Raw genomic sequence first — 19,962 nt, 5'->3', positions numbered from 1 at the left:
ATAATATAGAGCTGAGAGCCTTTGCTCTTGTTGTTTAGTTGCCAAGTCGTGTCTGACTCTTTGCAGCCCCATGAATTGTAGCCTTCCAGGCTCCTCTGTCCATGGGATTTCCCAGGCCAGAATACTGGAGTGGGTTGCCATGCCCTCCTCCAGGGGATCTTCCCAACCCAGGGATGGAACCCGCATCTCCTGCCTTGGCAGGCAGATTCTTTTACCATTGAGCCATTGCAGCTTCCTGCCTTTGTTCTTTCAACAGAACAAACATACCACCTCATGTATACACTTTCCTCCTCAAATGCATCACGTCTGTTTCATGGATGTTCCAGCTTTCTTTGAAGGCCAGCCCTCCGGATGGTTTGTTACCACTTATTTCTTCCCTGACCTCTGAACCGCTCTGCAAGGTTACCTGCTGCTGCTGCTAAGTCACTTCAGTCATGTCTGATTCTGTGCGACCCCAGAGACGGCAGCCCACGAGGCTCCCCCGTCCCTGGGATCCTCCAGGCAAGAACACTGGAGTGGGTTGCCATTTCCTTCTCCAATGCATGAAAATGAAAAGTGAAAGTGAAGTCGCTCAGTCGTGTCCGACTCTTAGTGACCCCCTGGACTACAGCCCACCAGGCCCTCCGTCCATGGGATTTTCCAGGCAAGAGTACTGGAGTGGGGTGCCATTGCCTTCTCCGTATGTCTCTGCAAATTTAGCTTTTTTCCTTTAAGAGGTAGATAGATATTCAGTTCCTTCATAAGATGAAGGGACTGCTAATAGCATTTTCCATAATAACTGCTGATATCATCGAGGTAAAGAAAGCTGCTTTTCCTAACGACCCATAAAAGAATTTAGCTTTTTGTATTTCTGCCTCTCTAGAAAGTCTAATCCCTCCCCACTGTGAGTATGACAGACTCCACGGTATTGAAATCTGTACTCTAATTGTGAATTCATTGAACAAGACTTCAGTGACTGAACTTTTTTAGCCATTTTATCTAAAATGAAAAAGAATCTGGTCGTTATTTCAATCTCTTATACAATTGCTCCTGGACCGTAGTTCAGAATTGAAGAGAGTCAGAACAGTCTGCAGTCTGGCTTTTCACCTAAGGCATACTTAACCAAAGTATATGTTTTGCACTCATTTCTGAGAGGCCCTACTCAAAACGTAAATCCTGGGACCTTTGGGGAATGTTTACTCAGCTTCCCATCTGAAGATCTTTCAGTGCTAACATCTGAATTGAGAATTAAGTACTTAAATTTGCCTTTGTGTTGTCTTTTCTATTTTGCTCTCATCTTGCGATAAAGTAGACCACCCAGATTAGTGTTATTTCCCTGAAAGTCATTTTTGTGATTTGGTTTGTGTTAGTAAGAACAAAATATTAATCTGCTCAGGTTTGCTTAGTAATTACGTTAGCTGTGTCATTTTTTCCATCATTTCTCAGGTTTCACTTCTCGTTGTTGTCTTCTCGAGTTCATCAGTGGGTTTCCAAATAATTGGTGAAGGAACAAAACCAGTTTCATAGTCATTTAAAGTTACATGGAGTGTTTACACAGGTCTTTCCTTGGGGACTTATTATAAAGTAGTCAAGGCAACGTGACTCAATTTCATGATAGTGTGAGGGGATGCTTCCTTCAGGATTTGTGAATACTTCTTTTTTATTTTTCTGGTTTTTGTACACTGACATATATTTTATCTTCTAAATTACAGACATTCCACTAAAATAGGCTTTAGGAGGCAGGTTGCTGGAAGGGGAGGAGGATCCAGTTGTTATTTTTACAGTGACTTTCAGGATCATACAAGATGCTAGCTTAAGTGTGGGACTAGACTTTTTTTAGCTCCTTCTGTCCATTGAATAATGCTGTCCTTTATCCCGTTTTTATTTGGTCTCCCAAAACATGAAGCATAATCACAACAATAGGACAACCCAGACACTTCTCCTCAGGGAACCTGCTCTCACCTTCTTGACTGGAAGCTTTGTCTAAATGGCTTGTCTGTCCTGTCCTTGTCCTGTTTAGTTTGGAGGGACTGTTTGGGTGGTTCATTTTAATAGTTTTTCAGATGCATATTGGCTTGATTTCACTGGTAGAGATGAGAGAGAATAAGAGACAGAAATAAGAAGTTCTGTCAACATTTTTATAAAAAAGGAAAGAAAGCATATTGAGCCCAATTTGAGCTGTGTTTGTTCATTCTGAACCATGTCTGAAGTGCATAAAGAGAGACCTTCCCTGTCCACTGTTTCTAAAGCTCTTCCTGTTTGTGTCCTTAATATTATTTATCCCCTTTGTTGTCATTGTTGAGTCGCTAAGTCAGGTCCAGCTCTTTGCGACCCCGGGGACTGCAGCACGCCAGGCTTCGCTGTCCTCCACTACCTCCTGGAGCATGCTCAAACTCATTTCCATTGAGTATGTGATGCCACCCAGCCATCTCATTCTCTGTCACCCCCTTCTCCTCCTGCCCTCAATCTTTCCCAGCAATGAGTCAGCTCTTCACATCAGGTGGCCAAAGTTTTGGAGCTTCAGCTTCAGCATCAGTCCTTCCAACGAATATTCAGGGTTGATTTCCTTTGGGATTGACTGGTTTGATCTCCTTGCTGTCCAAGGGACTCCCAGGAGTCTTCTCCAGCACCACAGTTCAAAAGAATCCATTCTTTGGCACTCATTTTCAGCTGTATCTAATCCTAGACTATAGATTTCCTGAAGCTACCTTAAGACACACTTCCTGAAGCTACAGGAGTGTGTCTTAAACCCTTGGCCCAATGTCTGACACAGGAGACACAGAGGAGGTGCTCAAGAAGTATTTGTTGAATAAATGAATGAATCATGAGATCTGCCTGTCAGAGAGACATTTCTGGCTGCAGTGTGGGAAGCAGACTAGAGGAGAAGCCAAGACTGATGATATAGACCGTAGGAGGCTGTCCCATCGTGCTGGTGATAAGTGGGAAGAGCCAGGGCCACAGTCAAGAGGGAGAGATGGAGATATGCATGGAGTAGAATCAGGGGGAGATTCGTTGCATGTGGGTGTTTGCAAGAGGCGAGAGTCAGGGATGACATAAACATAGAAAATGAGATGAACGGTGGATGGCTTGTTGAAGTAGGGAATTGACAGAGTAAGAACAGATTTTTGGAGAGAAGAAAAGGAACTCGACTTTGGACATGTTGGATCTAAGGATACCTGTAGGCTATCTGGATAGAAATATCTAATAAATATTTTGATCTATGTTTTTGGAACCCAGGAGAGAGATCTTGGCAAAAGTTAAAGATTTGAGAGTCATTGGCCTATAGATTCATTCATGCACTCATTCAACAAATATGCACTTGCTAACTGCTTTGTCCCAGGTATTAAATACAATGATGAACCAAGCAAATATTTTTCTAGTTTTCACACATATCACAGTCAAGCCTGGTAGCTGGTAGCATGGAAATAAAATAACACAGGGAATATGTAATAAGCAGAGATGAGCACAAATGCTGGAGAAGACCAACATTTAAGAGTGGACAAAAGAAAAGGAGCAGGATGATGGTTTGAGTGGATGAACACTTGGGCTTCCCCCTCCCAAGGCCTTGCGCTAATCTAAACGAAGTTTTCAAAATACATTGGTTGCTTTTTCTGGAGGCAGGATTAAAGTATGTTCACATTCACTCTGCTTAGAAATTCATGTTAAGTCGTCCTTAAAATAAGGAATTTCACAGGTTGGAACTGAAACAAGTATCAGCCCGCAAGCAAGTGACACAGACAGAGATGAGCAGGAGCTGGAGATCAACCCAGATTTTCACATTCAGCTCTGAATTTCCTTGCTATTGTTAGATGGGTCTTAAGTCAAACTTAATGCAGGTTGTGGTTGGATTTCCTTTGTTATGGGCTGTGGGGTAAATGTGATGTTCACATTGTCACAGTAGAAAGAGATATTATGCTCTTTTGCCAGGACTTTGAGTTTTACTTATTTATTTGTTTTTACTTCTCAGTTCTTTTAACCCAAGAGGCAGCAACATCTCAGGCACCTACCAAGTAAATGTCAACTGAATACCCGGGTGTGGGTTGTTTTAAGAAGTGAAATTTCTTAGTCACTTCTTCAAATGAATTTTGTCTTCTTTAAAAAAAAATGGTGGTGCATATATGTGTTTCTTTTTTTAATTGATATAAATGGCATAAACATTATGTGAGTTTCAAGTGTAGAAGACAATGATTCAGTTTATGTATTTACTGTGAAATGACCACCACAATAAATGTAGTTAACATCCATCCCTACACATGGTGCCATTTTATTTTTAAAAAGCAAAGTATGATTATTGCATATTCTAAAAATTAGAGCCACTTCATCTAAAATATCATAGATGGTGTGTTTGATGTAAAAATTAACTGAATATTGTCTTTTAATTCTCAGTCAAAACATCTTTCTTATGCTAATGTCCAATTTAACCAAAAGAAAAAGAATAATTTGTAGGTCCTTTTTTAATTCTCCAAAACTTGGTGATTTCTTTTTGCATGCGTTTATGTGCATGATATTTAACAGATTTATTGGTGCATGGATAGGTAAACTTGCTTCCTTTTAGTAGTGGGCACAATCTAACTTTTATTGCTAACATAAACCATATTTATGAATTCTTTGTTATACATTCAGACTAGTTCATTTTCTTACATTGTGTTTCTTAAAGGTATGTTTCTTATTTCAAAGAATAGTTATTTAAAAAAAATCCCTTCCACCAACTACTTCTCCATGACCCTATTTTTAAAACAGGAGATTAACACTAGTCCTATAGACAGATCTCTCAACTGGATTCCACCTGTAATACTCACAATCAGAAAACTTCAGAGGCAGAGAGGGAAATGACATGCAGAAATTATGTATTTCTTGCCGTTTATAAATATGTTCCTGAATATACCATAAAAATAAATAAGCAGTGGATAATTAGATGTAATATCAGATATCTTAAGGGAAATTAATTATACCTAGCAAAAATAAAGCAGATGCAAAATTCAGAGGTTAAGTCATTTTGAACTGTTGATTACCTTTTTAGAAAGTTTTATTTGTGCTCAAAAGAATTTGTGTTTATGGTTCAAGGTTTGGGGCTTGTTCTTTGCAGGCTGGCTTTTTAAAGAGTCACACTGTGGTGCCTCTTGAAGTGAGAGGAACATCTTTAAATCTTGTTTGGTTTGAATGAATGGATAGCTAATCCCGATCAGATGTTTCTTTAGAGAATAATGTTTAAAAACTGTTATGGAATTTAGCTATCCTAGCTGATTCTTAGGTAGGGTGTTTTCATCCCAGTTGTGAAGGTCTCAGAGGTCAGCCAAGGTAACCATTTATTTAAATCGTCTTTTGTTTAGGATTTCCTGTTGAACTCTCTTTTTTTAACCATTTCAAAAATCACCCAGTTGTTGTGTCATAGCTTTCCATAACCCCTAGATTCAAAGATTCAAACCAAAAAACCATCTTCATAACTAAATGACTGTACCCTCCTACATAACTCTAACTAGAACAGAACCTGAAATTAGACTTCACATTTTCTAATCACAATGAAACTAATATTTGGAATTCTCTCATCAAATGTCTTCTATTTATGACACTTCTGTTTCTTTTGTTTTTGTTTCCCCAGGACATTTGGGCTTCCAGGACAGTTTCGTCACATCAGGTGTTTTTAGTGTGACTGAGCTAGTAAGAGTGTCACAGAGTAAGTATAATTTTGCCTTGATTTGATACAGTTTTGCCTTGATTTGATACAGTTTTGCCTTGGGTTTTTTGCTTACCTTTTGCCTCCTAAAGACATAAATCGCTTTCAGAATATCCTTTTCATACACCTTTTGGAAGCATTTTGCCATGTAGTTTGTTTGACAGCCAAGAATTTTAAGTCAGAAAAAATTAAATATTTTAATGTGAGACATAGGGAAAGAACTGAAATCCTGAGTATCTCAGGTATTTCCTAGCTTATAGTGTGAACCTGGTTTAAAGAAGTTTTGAAGCTTCTGGATTTCTAAGAAATTCAGCATTTTAAAAGAATTTGTTTTTGACCTTTCAAAGGATGCTAATGCCCTTAGCGTGAGTGACACCCTGCAGCATGATCATTACCAGCTTGTCAATAATCACCAACAACAGTGAATTAAAAGTACCTGTCACCACCCTGTCCCATTGATCAGAGGGTTATTGATTGTATTTGGCTATGATATAATCCAGACAGTCCAAGGAGAAGGTATAGGATTCCCCCCAATTCCCTGTACCCTGCCACACAGACACACATATACACACTCTGTTGCCGTCCCACAAAGACTTCTCTTTGTTTTTATTTAAAAGTATACCTACAGTAACCTTGAAACTGACATAGTATCATACATCAACTATACTTCAAAAACCTAATAATGATTTTCATCATATTTCAGATAACTTTGCAGGTCTTGAAAAGATCATACAGGCCTTAGGCATTGTGCCTGTGATGCTTGATGGTTTAAAACAAAACAAAAGTTTCTGGCTCACATGAAAAGAACACATTTCTACACTGACTATGTTGTTCTAGGTCCCAATACCAAGGGAAAAGATAACAAATATTTAAATTTTATTTTTTAATCCCCTTTCTACTTCAAAATACCACTTGTAGATAAAATTTGCATTGTTGAAGTTGGTTTCAAGCTGCATCAAATTCTTTGAGGAGTGAGTTGGAGTAAAAATAAATATTTTTATTTCAAGTTCATACCCTCCATTCACTGTATTACAGTCTCGCAAGCTTGACTGAGTAAGCAAGTCAGTCTCATGACAAGATGTCAGATCAAGCAAGGCAAGCTATCCTGATTCTCACAAGCTCAGGTTCTGTCTATTCTTATTTCTTAAAAGTACAGAAAGTGGGATACCAAGGTATGGGCATGGAATACAGGGGTAGAGGGAAAGAGAATCTGTCTGCTAAGCATAGGTTTTCATGTATGTTACGTAAAATTAATCCTTGCAATAAACATGTCAGTTAAGATATTACTCTCATTTTTACACATGAGTTAAATCAAGAATCTATTTAAGTCATTTATCCAAAGTCAAACAAGTAGGCAAAAGGTTAAATCTGTGTAGTGCTAGAATCTGTATGTTTAGACTAACCCAAAGGAACTTGAAGAAATTTGCAGCCTGAGACTAGACAGGGAAACAGCAAGAAGGTAACCATGGTTAGTGTTAGAATTCTAGCACCAGAGTCCTTGGTTAATGCTGTAATCTACTGGTGTAGGGATGTTGGAAACCTAGAGAATGAAGCATTATGAGCAGCAAGTTTATGACTTGGAAAGGTGAAGTTGCTGCCATATTATGAAGTGTTCTAGGAGTACCAACAGCGAGCTGGAGACTAGATTTTCTTGTTAACTTGGAGGGTATATTGCTGCCACAGCACAGCTGATTAGCCATTGACAAATGGTAATGCACTCATATGTATATTTTTTACTTTTTAAGATTTTTAAAAGGTGATCATCATCCTACTTTTTTCTTATAATTTTAATAGTAATATAGAGTATAAGAGTATAACTATCCTGATGGCATTACTGGGACATACATTCATTCATAGATCCCTTACAGGATATCACCTTAGATTAATGAGTAAAGAAAACTCTCTTAAGATTGGTGCCCAAGACCTTTTGTAGTCTACCCTGGCTGCTGTGCATCCTTTTAAGTTTTCATTACTGTCAGTGTCCTAAGACCTAGGCCATTGTAGGCCAAGGCCCACACTGCTCACCATCCGCAGAATCACAGCCTTCTTCCACGTTCTCTGTGTCCTTTAAGGTCTTATATCCCGAGGCTTCTCAGGGCCCATCTTGACGAGACTTCCATCAGTCTGCCCCACACAGTTGCCAAGGAAATTCTCAATCTGCCTTGAGAATTGCCAGGGGCTATGGTTGGACCGCACATTGAATCTGCAGAGGGACCTGGTTTGTTTCCTGTCCCTGTATAGGGCCGTGTTGCTGATGCCTGGCATCCTGAGCGTCCTTCGGCTCCCAAATGCTTTTCGATTCTGCACTCTGCTGTGTAATCGCTCTAGGATTCACTCACACATGGCCTCATGCTGACTGAAACTGTTTGGCAAGAGTGGGACTGGGCTGTGTCAGCGAAACTGTGGCTTCAGGCCAAAGTGCCATGTAGAGCCCCCTCCCTCCCGCAGATCTATAATCCAGGTTTGTCAGGGTCTGTGTCTCAAGATTGCCTTGGCTGCTAGGGGAAGGATCCCCCGCTCACGCTTCCTCACCCACACACTGTTCTGAAAGACTAGACATTCAGGTCACATGATAACGTCAACATCCTTAACTGTTCCTTACAGTGTTGCCCCCTTCCCCACGGTAGAGATGCTAAGCGTCCACTTAAATGCTTCAGTGGACACTTTTTCCTGATAAGTGGGGCTGGGGTGCATTTGCAACCCTGAGATAGAAATAAGCTAACTGGCATATAAGTTAATTTCATGCATGATGTTAGTCCTGGAAGGAGCATGATGCTAAACTAATATGAAAAGTTATAGTAGCTAGAGTGTATCAAGTACTAAGTACCAGGCCTTGTGCTAGACATCATTCAGTCCTCCCATGGTTGCTGTTATTGTCCCTTTTTGTAGATGAAGGAATCAGGGATGCTCGAAGTTCAGAAACTTGCTCTTTTCATTTTGCTGTACTCAACTGCCTGTAGACATTTTGGTCATGACCTCTCCTATAACCAACTGTAGGGCTTCCCTGATGGCTCAGTGGTAAGGAATCCACCTGCCAATGCAGGAGACCCAGGTTAGATCCCTGGGTTGGGAAGATTTCCTGGAGAAGGGAATGGCAACCCACTCCAGTATTCTTGCCTGGAAGATCCCATGGACAGAGGAGCCTGGTAGGCTACAGTCTGTGGGGTCACAAAGAGTCAGACACGACTGAGCAGCTAACACACAGACTCCTATAACAATTATAGAAGCAAACAATCCAAAGATTCTGTACTTTTACTAAATTATGATTTCTTGTTAGAGTTGATAAACTTTTCAATTATTAATTTTTGTGTTAAAAAATTAAAATGATTTTTGGGTAAACCAAAACAAGTAAAGTACTTAATTACAGTTTTTTCCTGGATTTGTTTTCAGGTTTGATTTTTTTCTTTTTAACGAATAGACTTTAGAGAAGTTTAAGTTCATAGTTTTAGATTAAGAGATCGTAAAGAATTTCAATATGGCTTCCTCCCCAATTTCCTGTCTTATTAACATCTTTTGTTAGTGTGGTACATTCATTTTAATTGATGAGCTGATAGTGATATATTATTATAACTCAAGTTTGTAGTTTACATGAGGGTTCTTTGTGTTTTACATTCTATGTGTTTTGACAAATGCATCCGTTATTACAGAACAGTCTCACTTCTTTACAAATCACCTGTGCCTCCCACTTCCCCAACCAGGGATCCCTTTACTCTTTCTATAGTTTAGCCTTTTACCTGGATGTAAAAGGTAAAAGTTTCTAATGTCCTCACTGTCTTAGAATTTCTTCCATCGTGTTGCACAGTTCTTATCTTCCTCCTGTCTGTCCCAGCTCCACCCAGTCCCCCCATCACCACTAACTGTAACCACATACGTGGTCCAGAACATTCACACTGATGGTGGCCTTAGCTTGAAAATTTTTTCTCTTTCTGGACCTTTTGAGTTTAATTTTTAAATTTGGTAAACAAATATTGACATTCCCCAGGTTTCCAGTTAGTTTCTGTTTTTAGTTTTCCTCCTTTTAAACTTAATAGAGGAGGGAGATGCTATTTCAGTGTTTCCTCAGGAGGATTCACTGAAATAACTATGTGCTAAGTTTGTTGATTATAATCATGTTACTACAGGGTGGCAGTGGTAGAGAAACGCAAGGAAGGGCTGCCAGCTTAGCCTTGCACGTTCAGAGATGAGGGTCAAGTGACAAGGTTGCTCGACATTTAATTATCCTTCTCACTTGCACACACCTGTTAGAATCAGAGGCTCCTGCTGCTGTCTCCCAGCAATTTCCCTCTTTCTTTACCTCTTTCTTTGCATCATCCATGTGTGTGTGTGTGTGTGTGTGTTTATGTGTGTATTAGTTGCTCAATCGTGTCTGACTCTTTGCAACCCCATGGACTATAGCCCACCAGACTCCTCTGTCCATGGGATTCTCCAGGCAAGAATACTGGAGCGGGTAGCCATTTCCCTCTCCAGGGGATCTTCCCGACCAAAGGATCAAACCCAGGTCTCCTGCATTGCAGGCAGATTCTATACCATCTGAGCTACAAGGGAAGCCTGTCTGCTGTGTACCTAACTTTTAATTTTTTGCATCATCTGGAGTCCGTGAAAGGCAAGAAAGGATAGTTCTGGTTTTCTTAGCAGCAAAGCAAGTCTGTAGCATAAAAGTAAATGTACATTCATTCTTTTCCTACCTTTTCCCTCCCTGTGCTTGGACCATCTGAAAGTAGTTCTGGTTATTTATTACTTTGTTCTGGGGGAGGGAGGGTGGAATACAGACCACTAGACACGTTGCCAGAGAGAAGGGAGAAGTCTTCTCTGCTCTGGGGGAGGGGCTTTACAAGTGCTGACAATGAGGTTCAGAGTCACTGAAGTTGTTTTAGCATAATACTGTGAGGAAAGAGGCAGGAACCATCTGTTGAAATGGCTCTGACATGATGCTGCATTTTCAAACAAAGCCTTCTAGAAGCATTTTCAGATGGGTCTGTCTCCCATAAAGTTGCTACAAAGAGAGCCCACTCCACTGGCAGCTGAATGATGCCGCTTAGATGGTGCTCTCTGTCAGCACCCTCTCTTCTTTATTTGGCACCGATGTTTTCCTCAGAGTGAGTGCTTTGAGGCTGTCAGATATTCTGCCTGGTATGAACCCAGAAAATCCTCCTTAAAAAAAAAAACCCACTCCTTCTGCCCATTTCCTTCTAAAGTGCTGACTGTCTTGAAGTTGGTGGAATGACTCTGAAACCTTAAATACTTCACTGGGAAAAGAGGAAAACCGCAAATACACACAGGCCATTGTGACTCTGGCCTGACGGGTTCTAATTTTCTAGCCGTGGTTTGTACACCCGAGCCGGCTGCAAGGGTTAAGTAAACTTCGTGGCTGGGGATGACTTCATGGCCCTGGAATTTTGAAAAGCCAGGGTTCTCAGTACACTGTGGCCAGCCTTAGAATCTTTGGGTGTGAAAACCACTCTCAGTTACCCAGACTGATTTGGGGTTCCCATTGCACTGCTGCAGAATCGATTAAAATCCAGCAGCTGAACCATCCTGGCTCTGCCACAAAGCCAGGCTGCTGGGTGGCTACAGAATTCCCGAGGTGTTTGTCAATGGAGAGCAGGAGTGAATGGAGGAAGGCGTCTGCTCAGCCTGGCATGAGGTGGCACCCTAGTGGCTGTTTGCTGCTTTAGAAATGCGCACTCTTCTGTATTCTCACACGGGAATCGTTGCTAAGATCCAACTTGCAGTTCATTCGTAAAATTCTTTTTGAAGTCTCTAGGTCCTTTGTGCATCTCTGGGGAACCCACATCCACACCCTTGGTTTTCTGGCCAGCAATTTAGTAGGAACTCTTTTGGTAACAGTCTAACCTGCCACGATGGAGCTACTACAACAGAATTAACTCGCCTCCAAGGTACAACGAGGAAATGAATCTCTTTGACAGGGACAAGCCCAAACTTGAAAATTACAAAATGTTCTTGCAAAGAAAGGCTCATGAAGAAATTAGTATAGGATAAGAGATTCCGAATGTCCTCGTCCTTCGGGGGCGCCATTTTAAAGATTTGCTGGGTTTTAGGTCTTCATTAAAGTGGAGTAGATATGAAACTTTCTTTTCTGAACAAGTGGCGTATTGGTTCACCTTTGATCAGGGCATGGAAATTATTTTTAAAAATAAGATTATATTCTTACGCAAGTTCTTCTTTTGAAAGAAACCATTTGGGCTTGAGCATTAAAGGAAGAACCAGAAAGATTATAATAAAAAATAGACTGCAGCCCTAGCATGAACAGTGGCTGTGACCTTGCCTCTTGTTTGCCATTACACAATTCAATGGCAGTCCACTCAAACTATGCTCTCGATCAATATCCTATTAAAGCAGCACAAAAAGTCTCCATAAACTTAGTGGTTAGCTATGTTTATAAATGGAACTCGGCATAATTAGATGGTCAATAGCAGGCTCTACTAGTAATTTTAAAATGAACATCACACATTTTCTATCTGTAGAAGTCAATGGCACCTCTTCCAGAGTAAGGGTATCATGTGCAGCACACAAAAGAGTAGGAGTTCCTTTAAAAAAAATCAAAACGCCTATCTCCAAAGTGCAGTTTTTCAAGAAAATCTGTTGCATTATGAAATAGAGAATACTGATTGGCTCTGTATGTGTTTTTCACTTTGCCTGTCAAAGCCACCTTATTCCGAATATATTATGACATCGCAAATGTTTTATTTTCTAGTTTTCATCAGCCCCTCATCGAGAGATAAAGTAATAAATATTGCCATACTCTTAGGAAGAAAAAAAATGCCAGTCTTACTGGCTTAATTTAGTGGGTTTCCTCTACTATAATTCAATAAATTTTCAAAATAAATACTGAAATTGAGTTAGTTCAGAAGGATGTTTTGTAGTATAAATTTTTTCTTTTAATTTTCTTGACATATTTGGGGTGAATATTTGGACAGTAAGGCTGGCAACAAATGGAATGAACTGGCAGTAATAGAAATTTTCATCAAACTACTCATTCTTCTGAGTCCTGGCTCACAGTATGTGTGGCCAAACATGATTTTTTTTCCTGTCCTCCTCTCCTCACCCACTTGAGAAAGAGCCACGCTCTAAAAAAGTGTTCCCACGCTTACCTACAAATTGAAATGTGCATATACCCTGTGTTGTTTGTTGTGTGCTCTGGCAGTGGTGTTATGATCACCATCTCAGCTGAAATCAGAGCTAGGATAAGGACAAGCTCATGACATCAGCAGACCCATCAGTCAATGCGGTGCATGAAGGGTGTGTTACACACACACCCCTACAGTCTTCCTGGTTGAAGCAGTGAGTTCTTACGGCAAGATTTAGACAGCCTCTTATTTTCTTTTCTTAGCTGAATCTTCTGCTAAATTTGCCAGACTGTGAATATTTTTATTGTAAAGATTTGACTCAGGAAAAAGCAAAACACTTAACACCTTGATGTACACACTGTTTTGTTATGATCTCTTCTCATCTGTTCATCTGTTTATCATCTTTTCTAGGTAATTCTTTCTTTGGATGATATATTACATAAAATCAAATACAAGATGGCATCATGGTATTATAAAATAGTTATAGAGATAATAGGTGACCTGGCTCTGCTAGCTGACTTTGGGCAACATTTAACCCCTCTCAGCTGTGTTCTCTTCATAGGTAACCATCATTTATTCAATCAGCAAAGATTTATTAAGTACCAGTTGTGTGCTGGGCCTATGTCTGAGTAATGGAAATAGAAGCCCCCTTCAGGAGTGTTTTAAGGATGAAGTGGAAAGTGTCAAGCATCTAGCACATAGTAGATGCTCAGCAATGGTAACTACTGTAGTTATTATTGAACAGGGATTCTGTCTCTTATCTTTTACTCAGAGTTGATCTTTGAGCTGACCATACTATCAGCAAATTTATTTAAAATATGTGTGTGTGTATGTGTGTGTGTGTGTATAAATTAACAGGGACTGGTTACAGAATTCATGTTCTAAAAATCAATTTATTACCAGGACCATTCTAGTGACCCCTTCAGAGTTAGTAATTCTGATAGAATAAGAGCATGCCAATACTAGATCTAATTTGTCTACTTTAGGAATCCAAAAAATTTTTATTCCTCAAGCTTTCAGCCAAAGCCTATGTTTCTATGTTATCCTGGAAATTTCTCTTCCAGGGCTTTGAATGGATAGCAAGATATTTAAAAATCCTCAGTCTAAACACTGACATGTTAACAATCTTTTAAGTGGCCAGCCATACTGTGGGTTTTTTTCAGGTTTAAAAAGTATTTGGTTTTACAATATTTGAAAATTTCACTTTCTTTTTCATTATGGACATAAAAATCCCAGCATGCTGGAGGTCATTTCTGCCAATGTAGTTTTTAGTAAGTCTATACTTATGCACTCATAAGCCTTGATTTTTACAGAACAGATGTTTATATTCAATAAGTAACATTTAGGGAACTAAAAGACATTTTGGTGATTTCCAAAAGCCTGACAGAATTCTTATATTACCCCACAATAAGACTTCAAATACTATGTTGAGATTTTTGTTGGAATATAGTGTCCTCACTAACTCTTGCTGATTGTAGAGACCATTGCTGATGACTCTATAGGCATGTCAAGGACAAGACTGATGGGAATCACACTCAGAAAAGCCACATTTTAGGTCAAATACTGGGAACGGATTTAATCCAATATGTGATTGATATGAGGACATACTAGCACCCAGAGTTTTTCAACAGGTGGAAGAGGAAAAAAACTAAACAGGTCTTGCTGAAAATATTGAGAATTGTTGGAGATGGCTGGATTTGTAGGTTGTAGGGATGGGACTCTGTTGACATAGTTTGGTTTCCTAATAGCTAATAGTCGGATAGTCCCAGTGCACTCTTGGTTAAGAGGGTTACGTTAGAAGCCCATCCCTGGTTTATAGATCATTGTGGTGAAAAGACCTTTTAGGCCATCAGATCCATCCCCTGTCAGAAAAGACTTAATCCCATGGCCCAGGCTGTATCATATACTAAACGGGTAGCACATTCAACCTCAACCAAAAGCTGTGACGAAATGATACTCTAAAATGCAGATAATCAGTGTCGGTCCCAAAGGCAGAAGCCACAAATGCAAGAGACCCGTCAGCATCACTAACCCCACTGTGGGTTGCTCAGCTGGACCATGTGTCTGGCTCTTCACCCAGTGAAGGCACTACTGCCTGACACTCAGAACTCTAAAAAGAAAGAAGTGAGAAGGGAGAGGATGAGATAGTCATTTTGCCAGTTATGTGGTGGGTGATAAATATTTTTCTATTTAAATCTTATTAAATTCATCTCTCCAGTAGCCAGTGATGACGGAAAGACAAGGAGAAATGCGTGTTTCACCTGTGTTTCTTTGCAGGTATCTAGATATCTGGGCTCAAGGCCCTGCTCTGTCACATGTTTAGCTGTGATCCTGATCTTGCTGCTTAACCGCACAGCTCGTTTTCTTACTTGTCAATGAGAATAAATACAAATACACATTCCATGTCCCCAGGCAAGGATGAAATGAGATAATTCAGATAAAACACCTATTCCATTGCCTAGCACACAATAAATGCTGGATAAATATTAGTTCCTCACCATTTTTCATTAACAAGCTCATATAATTTTAGTTCAACTCAGTAGTCATCTGTTGGATGTGAATGTATGAAGCATGAGTTACTGTGTGCTGAGAATACAGAAATAAGTAGCAGACAGTCCTTTGCTTTATAGAGTCGATATGGAAGTTTATTGAGACCCAAGACTGGACTTTATGATTATAGATAAAGTGCCTGAATATGCTTTATTTACAAATTGAACTCCTAATAATTATCTATCAAAGATGAACCAGCTTCATGGCTCATAGTGGGGAGGAAGGAGGGTATCAGTGAATGGTTCTTATTTTAGTAAAAGAAAAAAATTTTTTAGAAATAAAAATTCCTCTGTTTACCTTCTTGCCATCCCAGGCACACATATTCCTTACCTTTGGTTCTCAAAACATGAATGTGTGAAAATGGTGCTCTGTGTTAGCGATGCCTTTGAGAGGGTTAAAGCATTCTGCTGGGTTTTGGCACTTAATACTTCATTTCATAAAAAACATTGCTTCAATCTTATAATAGCAGGGAAGTTCATTTTCACATAGAGGGAAACCCTTGTTTTAGTTCAGTGCCTCTCTTTTATGTTCCATTCTGGAAAAACACACTCCCTGCCTTCATTGGCCAGATCTTTCAGAATGGAAGAAAGGGGAAAGGAGATCAGCGCACGGTTTACAGACCAGAAATCTGCTTGGCAAAGGAGTTGCTGAAGACTGTGGTGTTGAAGCTGCAGAGAAAGTACCTTTATGATTGATTTCCATTCAAGTCAGACTGACTGCAGTGTGGTCATTTTTCTAACCCATAACTGCTCACACTGCAGCAGTCTGCTATCTGCAGGGTGTCTGAATTATAGCAGTCTATGTCCGTGTTCCCTCTTACACAAATTACTTACACTGGTTTCTTTTTCCATGCAAATTCATCAGTTTTACAGCCCCTCGTAGCCACAGTCAGGAAACTCTGGCCGAGAGCACAAATTGATAAAATGAGTTAATTTTACTATACTTATTTTTTTTCTTTCTAAAAGCCCTTTCTCATAGGCAGTGTTCAGGAAGCATATTATGGTAAAAGGAAGATAACAAAGGAGTTGAATTTTCTTGCCATAAATTACTTTCCAAGTTAATTCCCTTTAACGACGATTCCAGATTTGCTTGAGTTTTCATAGCATTGTACGTTTACAACTGCGCCTTTGATAGGAAGAAGACCAAGTGTTTGCCCATGTTCACTCCTTTGTGCCTGTGACGTGGACTTTCTTACAAGATCTTTGCCACTGGCATGCCAAACAACACTAAATTGTGCTGGGCTCTCAGAGCTGTGTGCTGCCGTTGGACTTTTTTTGTCCCCTCTAGTCTTAAAGTACGAGTTCACAAAATCTCAGTGAGTGTATTAGAGTATGCACTCTAGAGAGCAATGGACCTCTCTTTTCTTTCAGTGCTTATTTTAGAAGTTGGAAATCCACTGCTAAGTCCTCATAGTGTTTCTTGGGGGATACCTACTGGCCATTACTCCATCTTCTTTAGTTGTCATGCAGATTTGAGGGAGGGCCAGGTGTGATTTTTAATCTTTAAAATGTAAACACCACCAGGGCAAGGGTTTTTATATATCTTGTCCACTGATGGATCTCAAGCACCGGGAGCAGTGCCTGGCACATTAGAGTTGCTCCATAAGTATTTGGTGAACAACAACCTCAGTTATACAGATGATACTGCTCTAATGGCAGAAAGTGAAGAGGAACTAAAGAGCTGGCTTAAAGAGCCTCTTGATGAGGGTGAAAGAGGAGAATGAAAAAGCTGGCTTAAAACTCAGCATTCAAAAAACTGAGATCATGGCATCCAGTCCTATCACTTCATGGCAATTAGATGGGGAAAAAGTAGAAATAGCTACAGATTTTATTTTCTTGGATGCCAAAATCACCGTACACCGTGACTGTAGCCACAAAATTAAAAGATGCTTGCTCCTTGGAAGAAAAGCTATGACAAACCTAGACAGCATATTAAAAAGCAGAGACATTACTTTGCTGACAAAGGTCCATATTGTCAAAGTTATGGTTTTTTCAGTAGTCGTGTATGGATGTGAGAATTGAACCATAAAGAAGGTTGAGTGCTGAAGAACTGATGCTTTTGAACTGTGGTGCTGGATAAGACTCTTGAGAGTCCCTTGGACAGCAAAGAGATCAAATTATTCAATCGTAAAGGAAATCAACCCTGAATATTCTTTGGAAGGACTGATGCTGAAGCTGAAGCACCAATACTTTGGCCACCTGATGTGAAGAGTCGACTCATTGGGCAAGACCCTGATGCTGGGAAAGATTGCAGGCAGAAGGAGAAAAAGGCAACAGAGGATGAGATGGTTGAATGGCATCACCAACTCAAAGGGCATGAGTTTGAACAAATTCCAGGAGATAGTGAAGGACGGGGAAGCCTGGCATGCTACAGTCCATGGGGTTGCAAAGAGTCAGACACGACTGAGTGACTGAACAACAGTACCCAAATGCAGCCTCTCAGAGAAGATGTGCTTTTAACCATAGACTGGCCACACTGGTCGTTTAGGTAATACTCCCCGCTGACTCCCATTAAGCAAGTTATAAACTCAGTGCCTGTCATCTCCCAGGCAGAGTAGCTTGAAATTTTGGATAGAAAAAAAATTTTTTTTCCATCATCCTCTCTTTCCAACAATGCAAGCCTGAGCAGATTGTCTCTGGTGGATGGCAGAAGTTCAATAACCACAACCTTATCCAACTACTAATGTGTACTGAAGAGCAGGTCATTAAGAGGGTTGGCTACTAAAGTAACCCCTTTCTTCCAATAGCCCACATTACTGTAATGATTCCTTAATAGCAAACCATTTATTAAGAAATGACACAAAGACTACATTCTACAGATGACAGGAAAGAAGGGTGGGGGCAGGGGCATGAATGATTTAGGAATAAAATCTAAGAGACAATTCCCCAAAGTTAACCTTTTGAGGAAAACTCCTCGGTGGAGCAAAAATCCACAAACGCTTTAGGTTGGACTAATCGCAGTGCTAATTAAGAGGAATGAGAAGCCCTTTCTCACCATTTATGTGTATTTACAGATTTCTAAGTAAAGTTTGGGGGGAGGGGGTGCAAATAGAATACATATTTACTCTTTTTAATTCAAAACATATTTATTGCGCATCAGCTGTTTGGGGATATAAAAGAGACTGTGGGATCTGTAGCATTAAAGGCCACCCGGTGTAACCGCCCAACTTCATGACCCAGGAAAGTTACTAACCCTCCTCATGCCTCAGTCCTCCCTAGTGGTGGTGTGAGGATTAAATAGGATGAGGAGCTTAAAGCTCTTAGCCAGGGTCTGCCCAATGTGAGTCCTTGTTGTTGGGATGGTGACGACCATGTCAGTGCTGTAAATGGTGCTGGTGGCAGAGGTAATGGATTTTCATTTTTATTATAATTATTCCTAGCATTATGAAATCCAAAGAGCTTAAGTGACTAAGTGACTTAACCAAGTTCCTCTGGTGGTTACTGGCAGGGCTAGACTCTATAAACAGTCTCTCCAAGGCCCTGACCAGCACTTTTTCTATGCTCTGGGATGTCTGTCCTTACAGAGCTTAAATTGCGCTCAATCTAGTTGGGTAGAAAATCTTATATATTAATAAGAGATAAAAAATGATGAAGCCTATGGTCAAGTACACATGGAGAAAAATCAGTTTCACAAAGTACGGAGCAGAAAGGAAGTGTTGTGGCTGGTCTAGTCCTTCCTTAACATCCCCATGTTTGATTGGCAGTGGCCATAATCTCTATACCAAACCAGCAAGCAGTTAGTCGTTAGCTTCAGAAGCCCAGCTTGACATCCTGGGCAGATGCATTTCCCTGATTTGCAAAAAAGACATAATACCATCATTAGCACATTTCATTATATACATCTTTTTATATTTTATATTTATTAGAATAATATTATTTGCTTATTTATGCCCTTTCATTGTGTGTAATTAGAAACTGGCCTTTTATACCTATTCACTATTTACCAACTGTGAAAATTTTATTTTCATCCTTGACAGCATAGTTTAGGTCTCCATTCCTTTTTGCCAGGACTCCCAAATCAACCTATCAACTGATTTCCCCACCTCCAGAGTTATAGTCACCCAATGTTCCATCTGTATGCTGTTGCTGTACTAATATTCCTCACGCGTGCATACTCAGTCGTGTCCAGCTCTTTGTGACCTCATGGACTGTAGCCCGTCAGGCTCCCCTGTCCATGGAATTTCCCAGGCAAGAATATTGGAGTGGGTTGCCATTTCCTCATCCAAGGGATCTTCCCAATCGAAGAATTGAACCCGCATCCCCTGCATCTCCTGCAGGCAGATTCCTTACCACTGAGCTGCCTGGGGAGCCTGCACGAGCAGCATTCCTCAGATTCCGTAATTATTCTATCACTCCCATTCTCAGAAAATGTCACGGATCCCACAGATCACTCTCTCAGTTTAAGCACCCATTCTTCCTGGTCAGCCCTTTTTCTGATCCCACAAGCCAATGAGATCTATTACTCCTTTGAACCTCCCTAACACATCTATTCATTTCCCCTGTGAGATTTAACATATTCCTTGCATTAGATATTCAGGTATAATTTTTTTTATTATTCCACTAGGTTATAAACCCTGTGGGGCAGATACAATATATACCCTTTTATCATCTCAAGTTTAAGACCAATATTGTACATGAAATTCAGGGTGGTACGGCAGAAAAAGCCCAGCTT

At 40.2% G+C, this 19,962-nt stretch overlaps 1 protein-coding gene across 3 annotated transcripts in view; it reads left to right on the top strand.

Moving 5' to 3' along the window:
• The window catches only part of NFIA (nuclear factor I A), a 400,777-nt gene that overhangs the window by 250,895 nt on the left and 129,920 nt on the right, over window positions 1-19,962 (top strand). For all 3 annotated transcript variants that reach the window (XM_027537074.1, XM_027537072.1, XM_027537073.1), the window contains exon 4: window positions 5,579-5,653. In XM_027537074.1, the coding sequence (XP_027392875.1) occupies window positions 5,579-5,653 (75 nt within the window). The remainder of the gene's footprint in view (window positions 1-5,578; window positions 5,654-19,962) is intronic.

The sequence above is a fragment of the Bos indicus x Bos taurus genome, chromosome 3 (assembly GCF_003369695.1).
Source record: "Bos indicus x Bos taurus breed Angus x Brahman F1 hybrid chromosome 3, Bos_hybrid_MaternalHap_v2.0, whole genome shotgun sequence".
Classification (NCBI taxonomy): domain Eukaryota; kingdom Metazoa; phylum Chordata; class Mammalia; order Artiodactyla; family Bovidae; genus Bos; species Bos indicus x Bos taurus.
The sequence above is the reverse complement of the archived record's forward strand: the minus strand, read 5'-3'. Positions and strand labels throughout refer to the sequence as shown.